Consider the following 18,598-nt stretch of genomic DNA (forward strand, 5'->3'; position numbering starts at 1 on the left):
CCTCTGTGCCGGCCAGCCCCCCAGCCTGCCCCACGGCTCCTCTGTGCCGGCCAGCCCCCCAGCCTGCCCCACGGCTCCTCTGTGCCGGCCAGCCCCCCAGCCTGCCCCACGGCTCCTCTGTGCCGGCCAGCCCCCCAGCCTGCCCCACGGCTCCTCTGTGCCGGCCAGCCCCCCAGCCTGCCCCACGGCTCCTCTGTGCCGGCCAGCCCCCCAGCCTGCCCCACAGCTCCTCTGTGCCGGCCAGCCCCCCAGCCTGCCCCACAGCTCCTCTGTGCCAGCCAGCCCCCCAGCCTGCCCCACAGCTCCTCTGTGCCGGCCAGCCCCCCAGCCTGCCCCACAGCTCCTCTGTGCCGGCCAGCCCCCCAGCCTGCCCCACAGCTCCTCTGTGCCGGCCAACCCCCCAGCCTGCCCCACAGCTCCTCTGTGCCAGCCAGCCCCCCAGCCTGCCCCACGGCTCCTCTGTGCCAGCCAGCCCCCCAGCCTGCCTCACGGCTCCTCTGTGCCAGCCAACCCCCCAGCCTGCCCCACGGCTCCTCTGTGCCGGCCAACCCCCCAGCCTGCCTCACGGCTCCTCTGTGCCGGCCAACCCCCCAGCCTGCCCCACGGCTCCTCTGTGCCAGCCAGCCCCCCAGCTCCTCTGTGCCGGCCAGCCCCCCAGCCTGCCCCACAGCTCCTCTGTGCCGGCCAGCCCCCCAGCCTGCCCCACAGCTCCTCTGTGCCGGCCAACCCCCCAGCCTGCCCCACGGCTCCTCTGTGCCAGCCAACCCCCCAGCCTGCCCCACGGCTCCTCTGTGCCGGCCAACCCCCCAGCCTGCCCCACGGCTCCTCTGTGCCGGCCAACCCCCCAGCCTGCCCCACGGCTCCTCTGTGCTGGCCAACCCCCCAGCCTGCCCCACGGCTCCTCTGTGCCGGCCAGCCCCCTCAGCTTGCCCCACGGCTCCTCTGTGCCAGCCAGCCCCCCAGCCTGCCCCATGGCTCCTCTGTGCCAGCCTGCCCCTCAGCCTGCGCCATGGCTGCTCTGTGCCAGCCAGCTCCCCAGCCTGCCCCACAGCTCCTCTGTGCCAGCCAGCCCCCCAACCTGCCCCACAGCTCTTCTGTGCCAGCCAGCCCCCCAGCCTGCCCCACAGCCCCTCTGTGCCAGCCAGCCCCCCAGCCTGCCTCACGGCTCCTCTGTGCCAGCCAGCCCCCCAGCCTGCCTCACGGCTCCTCTGTGCCAGCCAGCCCCCCAGCCTGCCTCACGGCTCCTCTGTGCCGGCCAGCCCCCCCAGCCTCCCTCACGGCTCCTCTGTGCCAGCCAGCCCCCCCAGCCTCCCTCACGACTCCTCTGTGCCAGCCAGCTCCCAGCCTGCCCCACGGCTCCTCTGTGCCAGCCAGCTCCCCAGCCTGCCCCACAGCTCCTCTGTGCCAGCCAGCCCCCCAGCCTGCCCCACGGCTCCTCTGTGCCAGCCAGCCCCCCAGCCCAGCCCCACGGCAGCCAGACAGAACTCCGGTCCAGCCCCGTGGTATGAACAGGGCCCACAGCACCCTTGTGCCAGGCTCTGAAGGGTCCAAGGTCACTCCCTGGGGAGCCAGCAAGGTTTGGCCCCTCTGCTCCCGAGGGGAGGGGAAGGGCCCCCAGTCTGCAGGGGGGCGCCGTGGGGATGGGGCCTGGCAGGAGCCTGCTGAGCCGTGGGCCACAACCATGGATTTGAGCCGCATGCGGGTCCCAGGGCAGGAAGATAAAGTGCCGGGCGGCTTCAGAACTGGCACCTCCTCCCCCCACCCCCCCGCCTGCCCCAGGGCTCCCGGGCAGGCGCTAAGCATGCTGGGAGGCGCCTTCACCCCTTGGCTGCCCACTCTGTGCCCAGCGGGCGGGGGCGTTGGGGCCCAGAGCACTCCCCCACCAGAGCCCGGCCCGGCCCCACTCGGTCTGCACCCGCCCCCCCATCCCAGGCTCCACGCGCCCGACCCATGCTCGCGAAGCGCCCTGCAGCTGCGCCCCAGCCCCACCCCCCGGCCACAGCCCCGCCCCCCCTGCCCTGCCGCCTCCTCCGGCTCAGGGTCTCGGCGCCTGCGTCTCGTACGAGCCACCTGCCTGAGCTGCCGGGGGCTCGAGAGGCCGGGGGGCCCAGCTCCTGCCCTGCTTTGCAGCCCCGCAGGATGGGCAGAGCCAGGCAGGGCCAAGCAGAGCCCCTGGGAGCCCCGCCCAGCTGGAGGGGGACGGGGACACCCCTGCCCGAGCAGGCAGGGTGCTCAGCCAGCGTCTCCGGCTCCCTGCCAGGGAGGGGCTCCGGATCGGGCCCTTTCAGCGGCAGCAGGCCCGGGGGAGCGGGAAGGCCGCTGCACCGCACGCACAGGCACCAAACGGCTGCCGAGGCCCCAGGCAGGGGTGCAAGGGGGAGGCTGCCAGCCGCTGGCCCCACGGGCTCCAGGGACCTTGTCCAGCAAGGGCAGGACTGGCCTGTGCCCCCTCTTGGGGAGGCGCCCACTGGCCCCCAACCTGGCGCCAGGGGAGAAGGGAGATGGGCCCCCTCTGTGTGGGAGGGGCTCAGGCCACCTTCCCAGCTGCGGGGACCAAGGGCAGGGGGCCGCTCGCCCCCCCAAAGCAGGCGGGGGGGAGGGAGGGGCGCCGGGGGGAGGGGGCGGGCTGGCGCAAGTGGAGAAGAGGCGTTTCCCCAGCACCGACGGGCAGGGACCAGGGACCAGTGACGTCTGCAGCGGAGCAGGAGGAATACTGCCTGGCACAGGAGCGGGGGGAGAGCAGGGGGGCTGTGAGCCCTGTGACGTGCCTGTGACAGGCAGCCACGCAGAGGGCAGACAGCACCACCCCCCCGGGGGCAGCGGGGTCCTCCTAGACCCCCAGGATGGGCAGGTTCACCCCCAGCCTGTCTGCTCCCAGCCGCGTTCCCCCTTCCCAGCTCCCCAGCAGCACTGCCCCTCCAGCTGCCCCCCAGGAGCAGGACCACGGTTTCCAGGTGCAGCCCCCGGGCTCAGTCAGGCCTGGCCAGGGTGCAAACACCAGGTGCCCCCGTCCCGCCGCCCTGCCCAGCCTGACCCCTCGCTGCCTGCTCCCCGACGGGAAGGTAAGAGCAGTGCCGGGAGGCTGGGGGTGCAGCCCTGGGGCTAGAGTGAACCCCACCTCACGCAGCACCCCCCAAAGCCAAAGCCAGGGGTGCCAGGCAAGGGGCAGGAGCCACGCGCGGCAGGGGGCAGTGCATGGCAGGGGGGGCAGCTTCCCCCCCAGCCGCTGTAACCGGGGCCCGAGCAGCAGCCGCCCATGCGCAAGGGGTCCAGCTGCGAGGGCCCCAGACAACAACCAAGCTCCACTCCCACACAGGCGCCAGATGCTGAAATCCAGCCCCCAGCAAGACAGCCCCCCCCTGGCCAGCCCGCCCTCCCCATGGGGATCCCCCCAGATCGATACCCCCCATGGGAACCCCCCCAGACCGATACCCCCCAGCCCAGCCCCCCCACGGGGACCCCCCAGACCGATACCCCCCTCAGCACAGCCACCCCCCGGGGACCCCCAGACCGATACCCCCCAGCCCAGCCCCCCCACGGGGACCCCCCAGACCGATACCCCCCAGCCCAGCCCCCCCACGGGGGCCCCCCAGACCGATACCCCCCCAGCTCAGCCCCCCCACGGGGACCCCCCAGACCGATACCTCCCTCAGCACAGCCACCCCCCATGGGGACCCCCAGACCGATACCCCCCATTGGGACCTCCCCAGACCGATACCCACCCAGACCAGCCCTCCCCACGGGGACCCCCAGACCAGCCCTCCCCATGTGGACCCCCCAGACCGATACCCCCCTCAGCACAGCCACCCGCCATGGGGACCCCCCAGACCGATACCCCCCATTGGGACCCCCCCAGACCAATACCCCTCCAGACCGATACCCTCCATGGGGACTGCCCAGATCGATACCCCTCCAGACCGATACCCCCAGCCCAGCCCCCCCACGGGGACCCCCCCAGACCGATGCCCCCCCAGCCCTCCCCATGGGGACCTCCCCAGACCGATACCCCCCCAGCCCTCCCCATGGGGACCCCCAGGCCGATACCCCCCAGCCCAGCCCCCCCCATGGGGACCCCCCCAGACCGATACCCCCAGCCCAGCCCCCCCATGGGGACCCCCCAGACCGATACCCCCAGCCCAGCCCCCCCATGGGGACCCCCCCAGGCCGACACCCCCATCCCCCGGCCGCCCCTCACCGTGGGGTCCGGCGCCCCCGGCCCGCGGCAGGCGGCCGGCCACGAGCAGGAGGCAGAGAAGCGGCCGCAGCAGCCGCCGCCCCATCCCGGCCGCTCGGCTCCGCTCCGCACCACGCCGGGCCCGCAGCCCAGCGCCGCCCGCAGCCGCCGGGCCGCCCGGCCACGCCCCCACCCGAGGAGCCAATCACAGGCCGCAGTCTGGACACGCCCCTTGCGGAGCCACCAATCGCACCCTGCAGCCAGGACACGCCCCCAACAGGGAACCAACCACCACGCATGTCTGGGACACGCCCTCCAGGTAATCTAAATGAGCGGGACACGCCCCCTGCCAATAGCCCCGCCCCTTTGGGATGCACCAATCACCGTGAGAGCCCTTCCACAGGGGACCAACCGCGTCCCCCAAAATGTATTAACCCCGCCCCCTGAATCACGCCCTCGCCAGTTGCCCCAATCACTCTTACACACAGGACACGCCCCTCTCTGAGGAGCCACGCCCACTGCAGATGACACCAACCACAACCCAGGGGGATGGCAGGTGCCTACCAGAGTCCCGCCCCCTGTACAACAGACCAATCACAGCCCTGCCCCGACACACCCTCACACCAGGTGGGCCAATAGGACGAGTGTGTCTGGGCTTCTAGGAGCTGGCACGTGCCTGGTGGCCAATGTCCTAGGAACCTGGGGGGTGAGGCAGCTAGTGGGGCAGGATGGGCAAAAGGGGGCAGGACAATGCAGTGAGGCGGGGGGTGGGGCAATGGGGCAGGGCAGATAATAGGACAAGTGCATGGCAGTGGGGCAGTGCAGACAATGGGGAAGGGCAATAGAGCAGGCGGGGCAATAGGGCAGGGCAGTGGGGCAGGGCAGATAATAGGACAAGTGCATGGCAGTGGGGCAGTGCAGACAATGGGGAAGGGCAATAGGGCAGGTGGGGCAATAGGGCAGGGCAGTGGGGCAGGGCAGATAATAGGATAGAGCTGGGCAAGGGAGCAAGGCAATTGGGCAGGGCAGACGATGGGGCAGGGCACAGAGGCGGGGCAATGGGGAAGGGCAGGGCAATGGGGTGGGGCAATGGGACAGGGTAGGGCAGTGGGGTGGGGCAGGCAATGAGGAAAGGCAGGGAGTGGGATGAGGGCAGGGCAGGGCAGTGAGGTGGGGCAATGGGGCAGGGCAGGGCAGGGAGTGGGATGAGGGCAGGGCAGGGCAGTGAGGTGGGGCAATGGGGCAGGGCAGGGCAGGGAGTGGGATGAGGGCAGGGCAGGGCAGTGAGGTGGGGCAATGGGGCAGGGCAGGGCAGGGAGTGGGATGAGGGCAGGGCAGGGCAGTGAGGTGGGGCAATGGGGCAGGGCAGGGCAGGGAGTGGGATGAGGGCAGGGCAGGGCAGTGAGGTGGGGCAATGGGGCAGGGCAGGGCAGGGAGTGGGATGAGGGCAGGGCAGGGCAGTGAGGTGGGGCAATGGGGCAGGGCAGGGCAGGGAGTGGGATGAGGGCGGGGCAGGGCAGTGAGGTGGGGCAATGGGGCAGGGCAGGGCAGGGAGTGGGATGAGGGCGGGGCAGGGCAGTGAGGTGGGGCAATGGGGCAGGGCAGGGCAGGGAGTGGGATGAGGGCGGGGCAGGGCAGTGAGGTGGGGCAATGGGGCAGGGCAGGGCAGGGAGTGGGATGAGGGCGGGGCAGGGCAGTGAGGTGGGGCAATGGGGCAGGGCAGGGCAGGGAGTGGGATGAGGGTGGGGCAGGGCAGTGAGGTGGGGCAATGGGGCAGGGCAGGGAGTGGGACGGGGCAGGGCGGGGCAATGGGGCAGACAGTCACCAGCTGGCAAGCATGGCAGCTCAGTGCAGGCTCTCACCTCGTCTTGTGGGGTCTGGCCTCTGGGAGGGGGTCCCGGGCATTTGCCGAGCTCCCGCTGAGCATCGCCTGCCCCCCCGCCCGGGCCCTCGGTGCAGCCGGCGCCTGCGCCTCCCCCACCTGTGCAGAGCACAATGCGCCGAGTGGCACAGCCAGGCCCCTGCCAGCGCCCGCACGTCCAGGCCTGGCCCCTCGCCGAGCCCCCGCCGGCCCCGCCCTCCAGCATCAGCTCCTGGGCCTCCCTTTGCAGGGCCTCGCTGCTCCGCCCCGGGCTCTGGCTCACCCCTGGGCTGCTGGAACCGCTGCCACAGGCCCAGAGACCAGCCCCGTTGCTGTTCTCACACAGGCACCTGTGCTTCCCCCGGGCCATCCGGGCTGCCAGTACCTGGGTGCCTGGGCTGCAGGGCCCTCCCTGCCCTTAGCCCGGGCAGGCCTTGTCCGCACTGGCAGGGGTCACCTCCGCTCGCCAGCCACTGGCAACACCAGCCAGCCCTGCAGACCTCATAGACCCCTGCAGCTTAGCCAGGAGCCCCCACTAATCCTTGAGCCCTGTGAGTAACCGGCTGGAGTGCCCAGCCCCTGGGCCACTGAGCGCCAGGCCTGCCAGCTGCCAGGGACCCTCTGGTCATCTTCCCGAGGCGCTGGGCCCTCCGGCCTGCCAGAGACCCTCTGGTCACCTCCCCAAGCGCCGGGACCACCAACCCGCCAGGGACCCTCTGGTCACCTCCCCGAGCACCAGGCCCGCCAGGGACCCTCTGGTCACCTCCCCGAGCACCAGGCCCGCCAGAGACCCTCTGGTCACCTCCCCGAGCACCGGGACCACCAACCCGCCAGGGACCCTCTGGTCACCTCCCCAAGCACCGGGACCACCAACCCGCCAGGGACCCTCTGGTCACCTCCCCGAGCACCGGGCCCGCCAGAGACCCTCTGGTCACCTCCCCGAGCACCGGGCCCGCCAGGGACCCTCTGGTCACCTCCCCAAGCGCCGGGACCACCAACCCGCCAGGGACCCTCTGGTCACCTCCCCGAGCACCGGGCCCGCCAGAGACCCTCTGGTCACCTCCCCGAGCACCGGGCCCGCCAGGGACCCTCTGGTCACCTCCCCAAGCGCCGGGACCACCAACCCGCCAGGGACCCTCTGGTCACCTCCCCGAGCACCAGGCCCGCCAGGGACCCTCTGGTCACCTCCCCGAGCACCAGGCCCGCCAGAGACCCTCTGGTCACCTCCCCGAGCACCGGGACCACCAACCCGCCAGGGACCCTCTGGTCACCTCCCCAAGCACCGGGACCACCAACCCGCCAGGGACCCTCTGGTCACCTCCCCGAGCACCGGGCCCGCCAGAGACCCTCTGGTCACCTCCCCGAGCACCGGGCCCGCCAGGGACCCTCTGGTCACCTCCCCAAGCGCCGGGACCACCAACCCGCCAGGGACCCTCTGGTCACCTCCCCGAGCACCGGGCCCGCCAGAGACCCTCTGGTCACCTCCCCGAGCACCGGGCCCGCCAGGGACCCTCTGGTCACCTCCCCAAGCGCCGGGACCACCAACCCGCCAGGGACCCTCTGGTCACCTCCCCGAGCACCGGGCCCACCAGGGACCCTCTGGTCACCTCCCCGAGCACCGGGCCCACCAGGGACCCTCTGGTCACTGTGACGTAGTGGGGGGTTCCTTGCTGGCTACAGCACGGCCCAGCAGGGCAGGGGGTGAGTCATTATGCAAAGAGGGTCTCTCAACCTGTCTGACCAGCTACCCCTCAGGGAGAGAATCAAAGGAAGGTGGATGCCGCCCCTGGCTGGGAGAGAGTTGGTTAGTTTCTGTCTGGGAAGCAGGGGAGAAAGAGCTAGGGAGGGGGCTGGGATTGTAGGGCCCAGCCACCCCCCATCTCAAGGGGGGGCTCTGAGGCCTCTTAGCCCCCTTCCTGGAACCAGATTCCATCTGTGCTGGGCTGTACCCTGGAGAGGCAATAAACTCCCCTGTTCTACTGGCTGGTGGGGTCTGTTCATGCCATTACAGGGGTGCAGGAGTTGGGAAACCCCAACGCACCAGCACAGTCACCTCCCCAAGCACTGGGACCACCAGCCCGCCGTGAACCCTCTGGTCACCTCCTCGAGTGCTGGGACCGCCAGGGACCCTCTGGTCACCTCCCCGAGGCGCTGGACCCTCCGGCCTGCCAGGGACCCTCTGGTCACCTCCCCGAGGCGCTGGACCCTCCGACCTGCCAGGGACCCTCTGGTCACCTCCCCGAGGCGCTGGACCCTCCGACCTGCCAGGGACCCTCTGGTCACCTCCCCGAGGCGCTGGACCCTCCGACCTGCCAGGGACCCTCTGGTCACCTCCCCGAGGCGCTGGACCCTCCGGCCTGCCAGGGACCCTCTGGTCACCTCCCCGAGGCGCTGGACCCTCCGGCCTGCCAGGGACCCTCTGGTCACCTCCCCGAGGCGCTGGACCCTCCGACCTGCCAGGGACCCTCTGGTCACCTCCCCGAGGCGCTGGACCCTCCGGCCTGCCAGGGACCCTCTGGTCACCTCCCCGAGGCGCTGGACCCTCCGGCCTGCCAGGGACCCTCTGGTCACCTCCCCGAGGCGCTGGACCCTCCGACCTGCCAGGGACCCTCTGGTCACCTCCCTGAGGCACCGGGCCTGCCAGGGACCCTCTGGTCACCTCCCTGAGGCGCTGGACCCTCCGACCTGCCAGGGACCCTCTGGTCACCTCCCTGAGGCACCGGGCCCGCCAGGGACCCTCTGGTCACCTCCCCAAGCGCCAGGCACGCTGGCCTGCCAGGGGCCCTTGGGGTCACTGCTCCATTTGACACAGCACCAGGCAGCATTCGGAGTGAAACAAGGACCCGTTTATTGACAGAGCCGATAGTTGCATGGCAGCCAGTGGAGCTGTTGGGAAGCGCTTGCTGCCTGGCCCGATATGTGCTGGACTAGCTACATCACACCCCACGGGGCTGCTCCCTCACCCATCCACCAAGCCGCAGTCCCCGCTGCATCCGGCAGCCTAGCTTGGTGACCTGGGTCGTGAGCTGCCCGCCCTCCTGGGGCACGTTTCGTCCTGCTGGTTTCATGGTCTCTTGCCAACTTGCAGCCTGGCTTGGCTGGGGGCTCTGGCCATGGCCGGACTGGCGTTGAGCCCCTGAGCAGGGAACAGGCAGAGAGAGGAGTGTCTGTTACCCTGCCCGATGGGGACCTGGCTGCCAGTGCCTGGTGCCCAGCCTGGCACCACACCCCTTTGGACACCCGAGAGCAGGTGCCTGGCTCCGTAACCTCCCTTTCCATGGAGTCATGCCCAGTGCCTCACTGGCCCTGGGAGAGCTCCCACGTCCCACTCGTCCGGAGCCTCTGCAGCCCCTCGCCAAGCAGGCCCTGGGGCACCCCCACAGCACCCCCAGAACTGCCATGTGTCCACCTTCAAATCCCTCCCCCGCCAGCCCTACAGGCACGACCCTGGCTAGGCGGTGCCATGCCATGGCTAGCACCTGCCATGCTCTGCTGCCTTGGCACGGTGGTTCCTGGCATGCCCCAGCTCATCTCATCCGCATAGTGCCAGCCTGGTGGGGCAGGGCCAGCCCCTTTGCCCTGCAGCTGTCCAGGGTGGAAGGGCCCTTGGCACTGCAGAGACACTGAACCACAGACTCTTCCCCCCCCCTGCTCGCCAGATGCATGGCCCAAGCAGGCCAACGCCACGCCCAGGGGCAAGGCCTCGTGTCCTGCTGCGGGGACCAGTCCCCGTTCTCCGCAGCTCACTGGCCACAAGCCACCCAGCTACTGCACCAAGGGCCTGCCTGCAGCCCCGGCGCCTGCGGCCTGCCAGCCTCTGCCCAGCCTACTCAAGGAGCCAAGGTCTGCCTTGAGTAGCTTGCAGCAGTGCTCCCTAGGCACTCACCGGGTGGGCTGGACTGAGTCGCAGCCATCGACAGGGGGATGCAGTCCAGACGTAGCCTTAGAGACTGACAAATACGCCATAGCATGAGCCCTTGTGGGTAACACCCACTGCGTCGGGAGCTTACAGATCCAGGGTGCATAGAACAGCAAAGGCAGTTACCTGTCCATTGTGGGACCGGCCTTAACGACACTAATTGAGTCGCGCTGGCCGTGTCCTGTCCTGTAGCTTTCGTTGTGGAAATGCGAGTATCAAAGGCAGGGGAAATTGCCTTTGTAGTGCGCCAGCCAGCTCAGGTCTCTGCTCAAGCCCAGGGAGACAGTGTCAGATTTGCTAAGGAATCCCAGTTCCACACTCCCTCTGCCTGGCTGGTGCCATCGCTTCGCAGGCCGGCTCCTCAGCCCCATGGCGGAGTGCCCAGGCAGGCTCCAGCGGTCCCCTGGGGGTCTGTGTCGCCCTTCCTGCTGCCTGATTCGTGCCCATTGGCGCAGCGGCCTGGTCTGGCCCGTGTCCATGGCAGAGGGGCACTGCCGGCACAGATCGCTAGAGGCTGTGCGGGCGCAGGAGCCCGCTGTGGCTGACGTGGGTAGGTCAGTGCGGGGTGGCTCGTATAGACGTGTGGGCAGAGTGGGCAGTGAGGTTTGCCATGGGGTAGGTGCCTGGGGGATGTATCTGGGGGTGGCCTGTGAGAGGGAGGGCTGGTTTTCCACTAGCAGCGATGCCCGGAAGGGTGGAGGTGGGCCCTGTAGGTGCTGACCCGTGGCTGGAGCTCCGGCCGGTCCCCAGCCAACCTGGGAACATGCTGCTTCTAGGGGAACGTGTCTCAAAGCCCTTGCTCCCAGGGCCTGGCGCTTGGAGGCCAGGGGGCGGCATGAGATCAGAGCCTGAGACAGGGCGAGTCTCTCTGCACCATCCCGAGGGCAGGGCGGGCACTCCCCCAGCAATCCGCCCTCTCCAAGCCCCAGCCAGGGGGCCCTGACCCCGGGGCCGTCACGCGGTGGGGCCCAGGCCACGGCCCGGCCTGCGGAGCCCAGCTCACGCCTTGGAAGGGAGCCTGGCGCCCGCAAGGGGCAGGGTTAAAGCCAGCGGCTGACAGAATGCACAGGGTGCTGAGGGGCGCCCCGCCTGCCAGCTCGGCCCATGGGGCACTGCCAGGAGCAGGGGCCGCTCGCCCAGTGGTTCCATATTAACCCTCTTCGCCCTGCCCCCACAGCCAGGGCTGGCAGATACGGACAAGGGGGCCAGGTTGGCTCCCAGGCCAGCTGGACAGAGACATCCCCATCCCCACTCAGCTCTCTGGCCATGCAGCCCGGCCAGAGTCCCCATTTCCCCCCAGAGCACCCCAGGGCCCCTCCCATTGCTCCCTCACTCCCCCCACCGGGCCACCCCCTGCAGCCCGTCCGCAGCTGGAGGCGCCTGTCGAAAGGATCAGCAGCAAGCAATGTGTCCTTTCACTGCCATCAGTAGGTTCCAGAGTCCCCGGCTGCAAGGCCGGCAGGTCCCAGGCTGAGCCCTGCACACACTGGCCAGCGACCTGCCCCAGCCCCCCCAGAGAAGCTGCTGATGCACAGATGCCCCTGGGTTGGGGGTGGGGAGCTCCCAGCCCCCAGGAAGGGGACAGGCCAGCGTGCCCAGAGGCAGGCCGGGGGAGCCAGAGCCCCCTCGAGTTGCAGCCAGTGCATCAGGCCCGTTTCTTGCCCGGCTTGGGGTGGGGGTGGGGGCCGGCCAGCCCAAGGGCTCCAGGCGCCCGGGTGCCAAGGCCGCTGGGTGAACCTGGCCCAGAGAGGCGCTGGCAGCTCCCCCGCGGGCACTCCTGGGGGAAGTTCGCAGCCCCGTGACGTCGCTCCTGCCCCCCAAGCCACACTCGGTGAACGGCGAATGCGTTTAATAGCCCCGCGGGGGGCGGGTCATGGGGGCCCGGCTCAGCCCTCCAGCAGGCTGCGGCTCACCTCCGGGACCAGGCGGAAGAAGCCCTGGAGGGAGAGAAGCAGAGATCAGGTCACCAGCGCCCCCCTTCAGTTACACAAGCGTTGCCATGGCAGCCAGCTAGTCACTTAGTGCCGGATGATGTTGCCACAGTAACCAACCACTGACTCAAGGCCACTGCGGGTTGCCGTGGCAACCGTTCAGGGATGCAACCGGCCAGGGAGGGGCCGGAGCAGGCAGAATAAGGGGAGGTCAGGGCAGCAGGACCCAGCAGCGGGGCGGGGGCGGGGCAGGGGACAGAATTGGGGTGCGGGGGCTAACAGTGGGGTGTGCAGAGGGCTGGGCACAGGGGGTAGAGGACAGAGAATCGGGGTGTGAAGGGCCAGGCCTGGGGGCTGGGGCAGAGAATCGGGGGGAGTAGGCATGGGAGGCAGGTGGATGGAGAATTGGGGGGCAGGGAGGCTGGGCACAGGGGGGCAGAGAATAGGGGTGCAGGGAGGGAGAATGGGGAGGGAGGCTGGGCACGGGGGGGAAATCGGGGGGCGGGAGGCTGCGAGCGGGGGAATCGGGGGGCGGGAGGCCGCGAGCGGGGGAAATCGGGGGGCGGGAGGCCGCGAGCGGGGGGAAATCCGGGGCGGGAGGCTGCGAGCGGGGGGAGAATCGGGGGGCGGGAGGCTGCGAGCGGGGGAAATCCGGGGCGGGAGGCTGCGAGCGGGGGGAGAATCGGGGGGCGGGAGGCTGCGAGCGGGAGGAATCGGGGGCGGGAGGCCGGGGGGAATCGGGGGCGGGAGGCCGCGAGCGGGGGGAATCGGGGGGCGGGAGGCCGCGAGCGGGGGGAATCGGCGGCGGGAGGCCGGGGGGAATCGGGGGGCGGGAGGCTGCGAGCGGGGGGAATCGGCGGCGGGAGGCTGGGGGGAATCGGGGGGCGGGAGGCCGCGAGCGGGGGGAATCGGGGGGCGGGAGGCTGCGAGCGGGGGGAGAATCGGGGGGCGGGAGGCTGCGAGCGGGAGGAATCGGGGGGCGGGAGGCCGCGAGCGGGGGGAATCGGGGGGCGGGAGGCTGCGAGCGGGGGGAGAATCGGGGGGCGGGAGGCTGCGAGCGGGAGGAATCGGGGGGCGGGAGGCCGCGAGCGGGGGGAATCGGGGGGCGGGAGGCTGCGAGCGGGGGGAGAATCGGGGGGCGGGAGGCTGCGAGCGGGAGGAATCGGGGGCGGGAGGCCGGGGGGAATCGGGGGGCGGGAGGCTGCGAGCGGGAGGAATCGGGGGGCGGGAGGCCGCGAGCGGGGGGAATCGGGGGCGGGAGGCCGCGAGCGGGGGGAATCGGGGGCGGGAGGCCGGGGGAAATCAGGGGGCGGGAGGCCGCGAGCGGGGGGAATCGGGGGCGGGAGGCCGGGGGGAATCGGGGGGCGGGAGGCTGCGAGCGGGGGGAATCGGGGGCGGGAGGCTGGGGGGAATCGGGGGGCGGGAGGCTGCGAGCGGGGGGAATCGGGGGGCGGGAGGCCGCGAGCGGGGGGAATCGGGGGCGGGAGGCCGGGGGGAATCGGGGGGCGGGAGGCCGCGAGCGGGGGGAATCGGGGGGCGGGAGGCCGCGAGCGGGGGGAATCGGGGGCGGGAGGCCGGGGGGAATCGGGGGGCGGGAGGCCGCGAGCGGGGGGAATCGGGGGCGGGAGGCCGGGGGGAATCGGGGGGCGGGAGGCTGCGAGCGGGGGGAATCGGGGGGCGGGAGGCCGCGAGCGGGGGGAATCGGGGGCGGGAGGCCGGGGGGAATCGGGGGGCGGGAGGCCGCGAGCGGGGGGAATCGGGGGCGGGAGGCCGGGGGGAATCGGCGGCGGGAGGCTGCGAGCGGGGGGAATCGGGGGCGGGAGGCCGGGGGGAATCGGGGGGCGGGAGGCCGCGAGCGGGGGGAATCGGGGGCGGGAGGCCGGGGGGAATCGGGGGGCGGGAGGCCGCGAGCGGGGGGAATCGGGGGCGGGAGGCCGGGGGGAATCGGCGGCGGGAGGCTGCGAGCGGGGGGAATCGGGGGCGGGAGGCCGGGGGGAATCGGGGGGCGGGAGGCTGCGAGCGGGGGGAATCGGGGGCGGGAGGCTGGGGGGAATCGGGGGGCGGGAGGCTGCGAGCGGGGGGAATCGGGGGGCGGGAGGCTGCGAGCAGGGGGAATCGGGGGCGGGAGGCCGGGGGGAATCGGGGGGCGGGAGGCTGCGAGCGGGGGGAATCGGGGGCGGGAGGCCGGGGGGAATCGGGGGGCGGGAGGCTGCGAGCGGGGGGAATCGGGGGGCGGGAGGCCGCGAGCGGGGGGAATCGGGGGCGGGAGGCCGGGGGGAATCGGGGGCGGGAGGCCGGGCGGCTCACCTGGAAGAGGGCGAGGCTCTGCCCCACGCTGGAGGTGCAGCACATCTCGCGGATGGAGTGCATGGCGAGCTGCGGGCAGCCGATGTCCAGCACGCGCAGGCCCAGGCGGGCGGCCAGGATGGGCCCGATGGTGGTGCCGCAGGGCACGTCGTTGCGCACCATGAACTCCTGGGTGGGCAAAGCGCACAGGTGGGAGAGCAGTCCCAGGCAGGCCGGGCTCCGGTACCCACGGGTACCGACTGGGCCGCTCCAGGGCCCAGCACGCAGGCTGTGAGCCCCTCAGCGCTGCCCCCCAGGAATCTCGGGCCCCAGGGAGGGGCCACCGGAGTAGGGTGGCCATAGGGGGGTGTCCCTTGCCATGGAAAGCCCTGGGCCAATGCGGAGTGAGGGGCCGCATGGAAGAGGGGGTGCTGGGTGAACCAGTCCCTGGAGTATGGGGGGTGCCTTGCCCCCACCCTGTCAGCCCTCAGCTGGGGGTTGGAGGGATCTGAGCTCTGTAGCCAGCTCTATGGGGCCCCCAGGGACTGTAAGCCGTGGGGCCAGCAGCATAGGCCCCACGGCTGAGGCATGTCCCCCAGGCCCTGCCAGCCCCGTGGCCCAGAGCTGTGCAATGTGCTCCTGGGGAGTGTGCGAATAGGCGTTAAACAGCTCAGCGCTGCCGGGCGCCCTTCTCTGGCGAGCGGGCAGGACCAGCCTCCTCCGCCCCTTGCAACGACCCGGCGGACAGACTGCGTGTGTCTGTATCTGAACGGTCAGCAGGGCCCGCGGGAGGCAGTGGGAGGCGGCAGGGCCCGCGGGAGGCGGCAGGGCCCGCGGGAGGCGGCAGGGCCCGCGGGAGGCAGTGGGAGGCGGCAGGGCCCGCGGGAGGCAGTGGGAGGCGGCAGGGCCCGCGGGAGGCGGCAGGGCCCGCGGGAGGCGGCAGGGCCCGTGGGGGGCAGCGGGGGGCGGCAGGGCCCGTGGGGGGCAGCGGGGGGCGGCGGGGCCGTGGGGGGCGGCGGGGGGCAGCGGGGCCCGTGGGGGGCGGCAGGGCCCGTGGGGGGCGGCGGGGGGCGGCAGGGCCCATGGGGGGCAGCGGGGGGCGGCAGGGCCCGTGGGGGGCGGCGGGGGGCAGCGGGGGGCAGCAGGGCCCGTGGGGGGCGGCGGGGGGCAGCGGGGGGCAGCAGGGCCCATGGGGGGCAGCGGGGGGCAGCAGGGCTCGTGGGGGGCAGCGGGGGGCGGCGGGGCCCGTGGGGGGCAGCAGGGCCCCTGGGGGGCAGCGGGGGGCGGCAGGGCCCGTGGGGGGCAGCAGGGCCCGTGGGGGGCAGCGGGGGGCAGCAGGGCCCATGGGGGGCAGCGGGGGGCGGCGGGGCCGTGGGGGGCAGCGGGGGGCGGCGGGGCCGTGCTGTGGCTCTCGGGGGCAGTCGGAATACGGGTGGCGAGGCAAAGGAAAGAGAAGCGACAAATTAAACGTTTGCACCCGCAGGAGCTTTGTGCGAGGAGCTCGGGGGGGCGGGGGCATGTGAGCGCTTGGAGAGGTAACAGCTTGGAGCCCAGCAGTTCCAGAGTCCGGATGAGGGAAGCGAGGGGCTGGAAGACTCAGAGGCATCAAGGCCCCACAAACTGGGCCCCACACAAAGCAGAGCGAGGGAGGGGCGTGGGCGGCCTTGGCGTGTTAAGGAGCAAGGGCCGCTACACACACGACAGCCCTGAGCTGACACGGGGAGGAGACACCCACAGCCATGGCGGAGTCCAGACTAACTCCCAGATAAACAGCCGCTAAGCAGAACAGATGGGGATTGAGTAAGAGCCGATGAAGCAAAATGCACAGACCTGATGGGAGAAAAATCCTACAGAAGTCGGGGGCCTTGCACGGATCTGCGGGGCTCGTCTTGTCAAGCGCGGAGTGTCGGCCCAGACCGGGACCCCCCACTCTTAACCCGCCTGGCCAGTGAGATACTGCGAGCAACCCACTGGGAACTTCAAGCAACAAGGTTTTGTGTGTGTGCGTGTGTGTGTGCGCACGTGTGTGTGTGCGCGCACGTGTGTGTGTGTGTGCGCACGTGTGTGTGTGTGTGCACGCGCGTGTGTGTGAGCGCGTGCGTGTGTGTGTGCGCGGGGGGAGTTTCTCTCTCTGAAGCAGACGCCATCTGTTTTTCTACTGGATTCTCAATAAACGTGGCCTGTGGCCTTCTCCCCTGGAAGATCCCGTGTGTGCGTTCTCTGCGTGGCACTTCTCTCCTGGCACGGGGCTGGGCCGGGCAGGGCTGCCGGGACACTGCCCTGGGGACCAGCAGGGATGCGGCTGGAAGGCACAGCCCCTCGCCCTGCAGGAAGCGCTGCAGCCAAGGGACCCCAGGCCGAGGGCAGCACAGGGCTCTCCCCTAGCCCGGGACACACTGGGCAGCCGGAGGAGGGCATCGCTGCAGGGGGCTGAGACAAGGGGTCGGGCCAGGGGAAGGGAGCAGCTCAGTCCTGAGGGGCGGCTTGCTTGGCTTCGGGCTGCAGGAGGACACTGCCCGGCAGCCCTGCACCCCCAGGGTCCCCGGCCTCACTGCAGACACTGCCTGGCAGCCTGTCACATTACCGAATTGGAGGGAAGCAGCCAGATCGCTGCTGCACCCCTAGGTGGGGGTGTTGGCCCCAGAAATTGGTATAAAGGGAGCCATGTGGGGTATTGAATTGGAGCTTGTTGATTTCTGATCCTGTGTACACTGTTTATGTGAGTATATAATGTCTGTGTGTGTAGGTAGGAATCTGTAATCTGTGTGGAAGCTGAATATTTCTGTGAATGTGGTTAAGCATGGCTATGGACAGGCTGAGTAGCAAAGCCCTGTGGGACAATGGCTCTCAATGGGCTATGGACACACCCAAAGAATGGGATTTGTCACCTGAGGGCAGCCAGCAGGGAACATAGAGGTTGGCCTCTGACCAGGTGACTTGCTGCATACAAGAAGAGGCCAGGAAGGAGGTATAAAGAGGCCATGTGGTCGATGCCATTTTGTTCTCAGCTCAGCACTTCATCCCAGAGGCAGCACTGCAGGGATCGAAGAGCCCGGAAGACCTGTGAACCCATCCTGATCGTAGGATGTGCAATAAGGACTTTTAACCAGCAGCTGCAACATCTCTGCTAGAGCCTGCATCGAGGACTGGGAGATTCGGTGCATGTAACGTACTGTACTTTAACAACCTTACTCTCAGGCTTTTCTTTCTTGTAATAATAAACCTTTAGATATAGATTCTAAAGGATTGGCCCAGCGTGATTTGTGGGTAAGATCCAGAGGGTAAATTGACCAGGGATCTGTGGCTGGTTTCTTGGAACCGGACAGAACTTGTTCGGGGTAGGTGGGATTGGGTGCTAGGACCCCCCACCTGTGTATGAGGCCCGGGGCCATCTGGGGCACGGATATTGCTGGGGTGTCAGAGGGGTTTTGCTCGGGAGGCTTCAGGCAGGCAGCTGAAGCGCTCTGTGGGACTGGTGTGTGGCCTGTGTGGAGAGGTCACCAGTCGGGGGCTGTAAGGAGCCCTAGATTTGAGCAATTCGCCCTGAGCGGACACCCTCAGCTGTGCCCAGACACGGCCCGGTCCGTCACACAGCCCTGCAACCCCAGGGCCCCCGGCCTCACTGCAGACACTGCCCCGCAGCCCTGCACCCCCAGGGCCCCCGGCCTCACTGCAGACACTGCCCCGCAGCCCTGCACCCCCAGGGCCCCCGGCCTCACTGCAGACACTGCCCTGCAGCCCTGCACCCCAGGGAGATAAAGGCCCCCGAGGGGGCTGATACAGCTGGCCTCAGTGCAGGGGGCAGAGGGAGCTGGGGTCGCCTGGCCCCCCGACCTGCCAGTGACCGTGGCGGGACCCGTGAGCACGGCGCTTACCTGCAGGGGCACGTCGACGCGGGCCGCGATCTCCCGGATGACTGCCTCGGTGACGGCCGTGGAGGCGTAGCGCTGGTTACTGTTCACCTTGATCACCGGGCCCTGCGCCAACCCAGACTCAGCCTGGTGCGGATCCCCAGCCCCCTCCCCGCCGTGCCCCAGCCGGGCAGGCCAAGCCGCGGGGCGAGGCACTGGGCACGGCGGGGCGATGCCCTCCTCCATCCCCCAGGAGGCCCGGCACTGGTGGAGGGGGGCTCAGAGCAGCCGTGGGGGCGCCCGGCGCTGGGCAGACGGAGCTCTGGGCTGCCCCGCAGGCGAAGAGCCCGGCTCGGCGGGGGGCCATGCTCACCTTGTGGAAGGCCGGCCGGTGATTCTCCTCATACTTGTCCCTGCAAGAGGGGCTGCGTGTTACTGCCAGGCCGGCCCCCGGCCCCGCTCCCCGCCCCCAGCCCCTCTCCCCACCCCGCGCCCCCTGCTCCCCGCCCCGCGGCCCTGCTCCCCACCCCGCGGCCCCTCTCCCCGCCCCGCGGCCCTGCTCCCCACCCCGCGGCC

The 18,598-nt window shown here is 70.6% G+C and overlaps 2 protein-coding genes across 3 annotated transcripts in view; both read right to left on the reverse strand.

Annotated features, from left to right (window-relative positions):
* Nucleotides 1–4,352, reverse strand: part of PTPRN (protein tyrosine phosphatase receptor type N) — a 59,607-nt gene extending 55,255 nt beyond the window's left edge. For both annotated transcript variants that reach the window (XM_075917683.1, XM_075917682.1), the window contains exon 1: nucleotides 4,196–4,352. In XM_075917683.1, coding sequence (XP_075773798.1) covers nucleotides 4,196–4,280 — 85 coding nt within the window. In that variant the 5' untranslated portion in view covers nucleotides 4,281–4,352. The remainder of the gene's footprint in view (nucleotides 1–4,195) is intronic.
* Nucleotides 4,353–11,786: 7,434 nt separating this feature from the next.
* Nucleotides 11,787–18,598, reverse strand: part of DNPEP (aspartyl aminopeptidase) — a 28,011-nt gene continuing 21,199 nt past the window's right edge. Inside the window, 4 exon segments of the mRNA XM_075917672.1 lie at nucleotides 11,787–11,891; nucleotides 14,193–14,360; nucleotides 18,047–18,148; nucleotides 18,396–18,435. Coding sequence (XP_075773787.1) covers nucleotides 11,841–11,891; nucleotides 14,193–14,360; nucleotides 18,047–18,148; nucleotides 18,396–18,435 — 361 coding nt within the window. The 3' untranslated portion in view covers nucleotides 11,787–11,840.

The sequence above is a fragment of the Pelodiscus sinensis genome, unplaced genomic scaffold (genome assembly GCF_049634645.1).
Source record: "Pelodiscus sinensis isolate JC-2024 unplaced genomic scaffold, ASM4963464v1 ctg97, whole genome shotgun sequence".
Classification (NCBI taxonomy): domain Eukaryota; kingdom Metazoa; phylum Chordata; order Testudines; family Trionychidae; genus Pelodiscus; species Pelodiscus sinensis.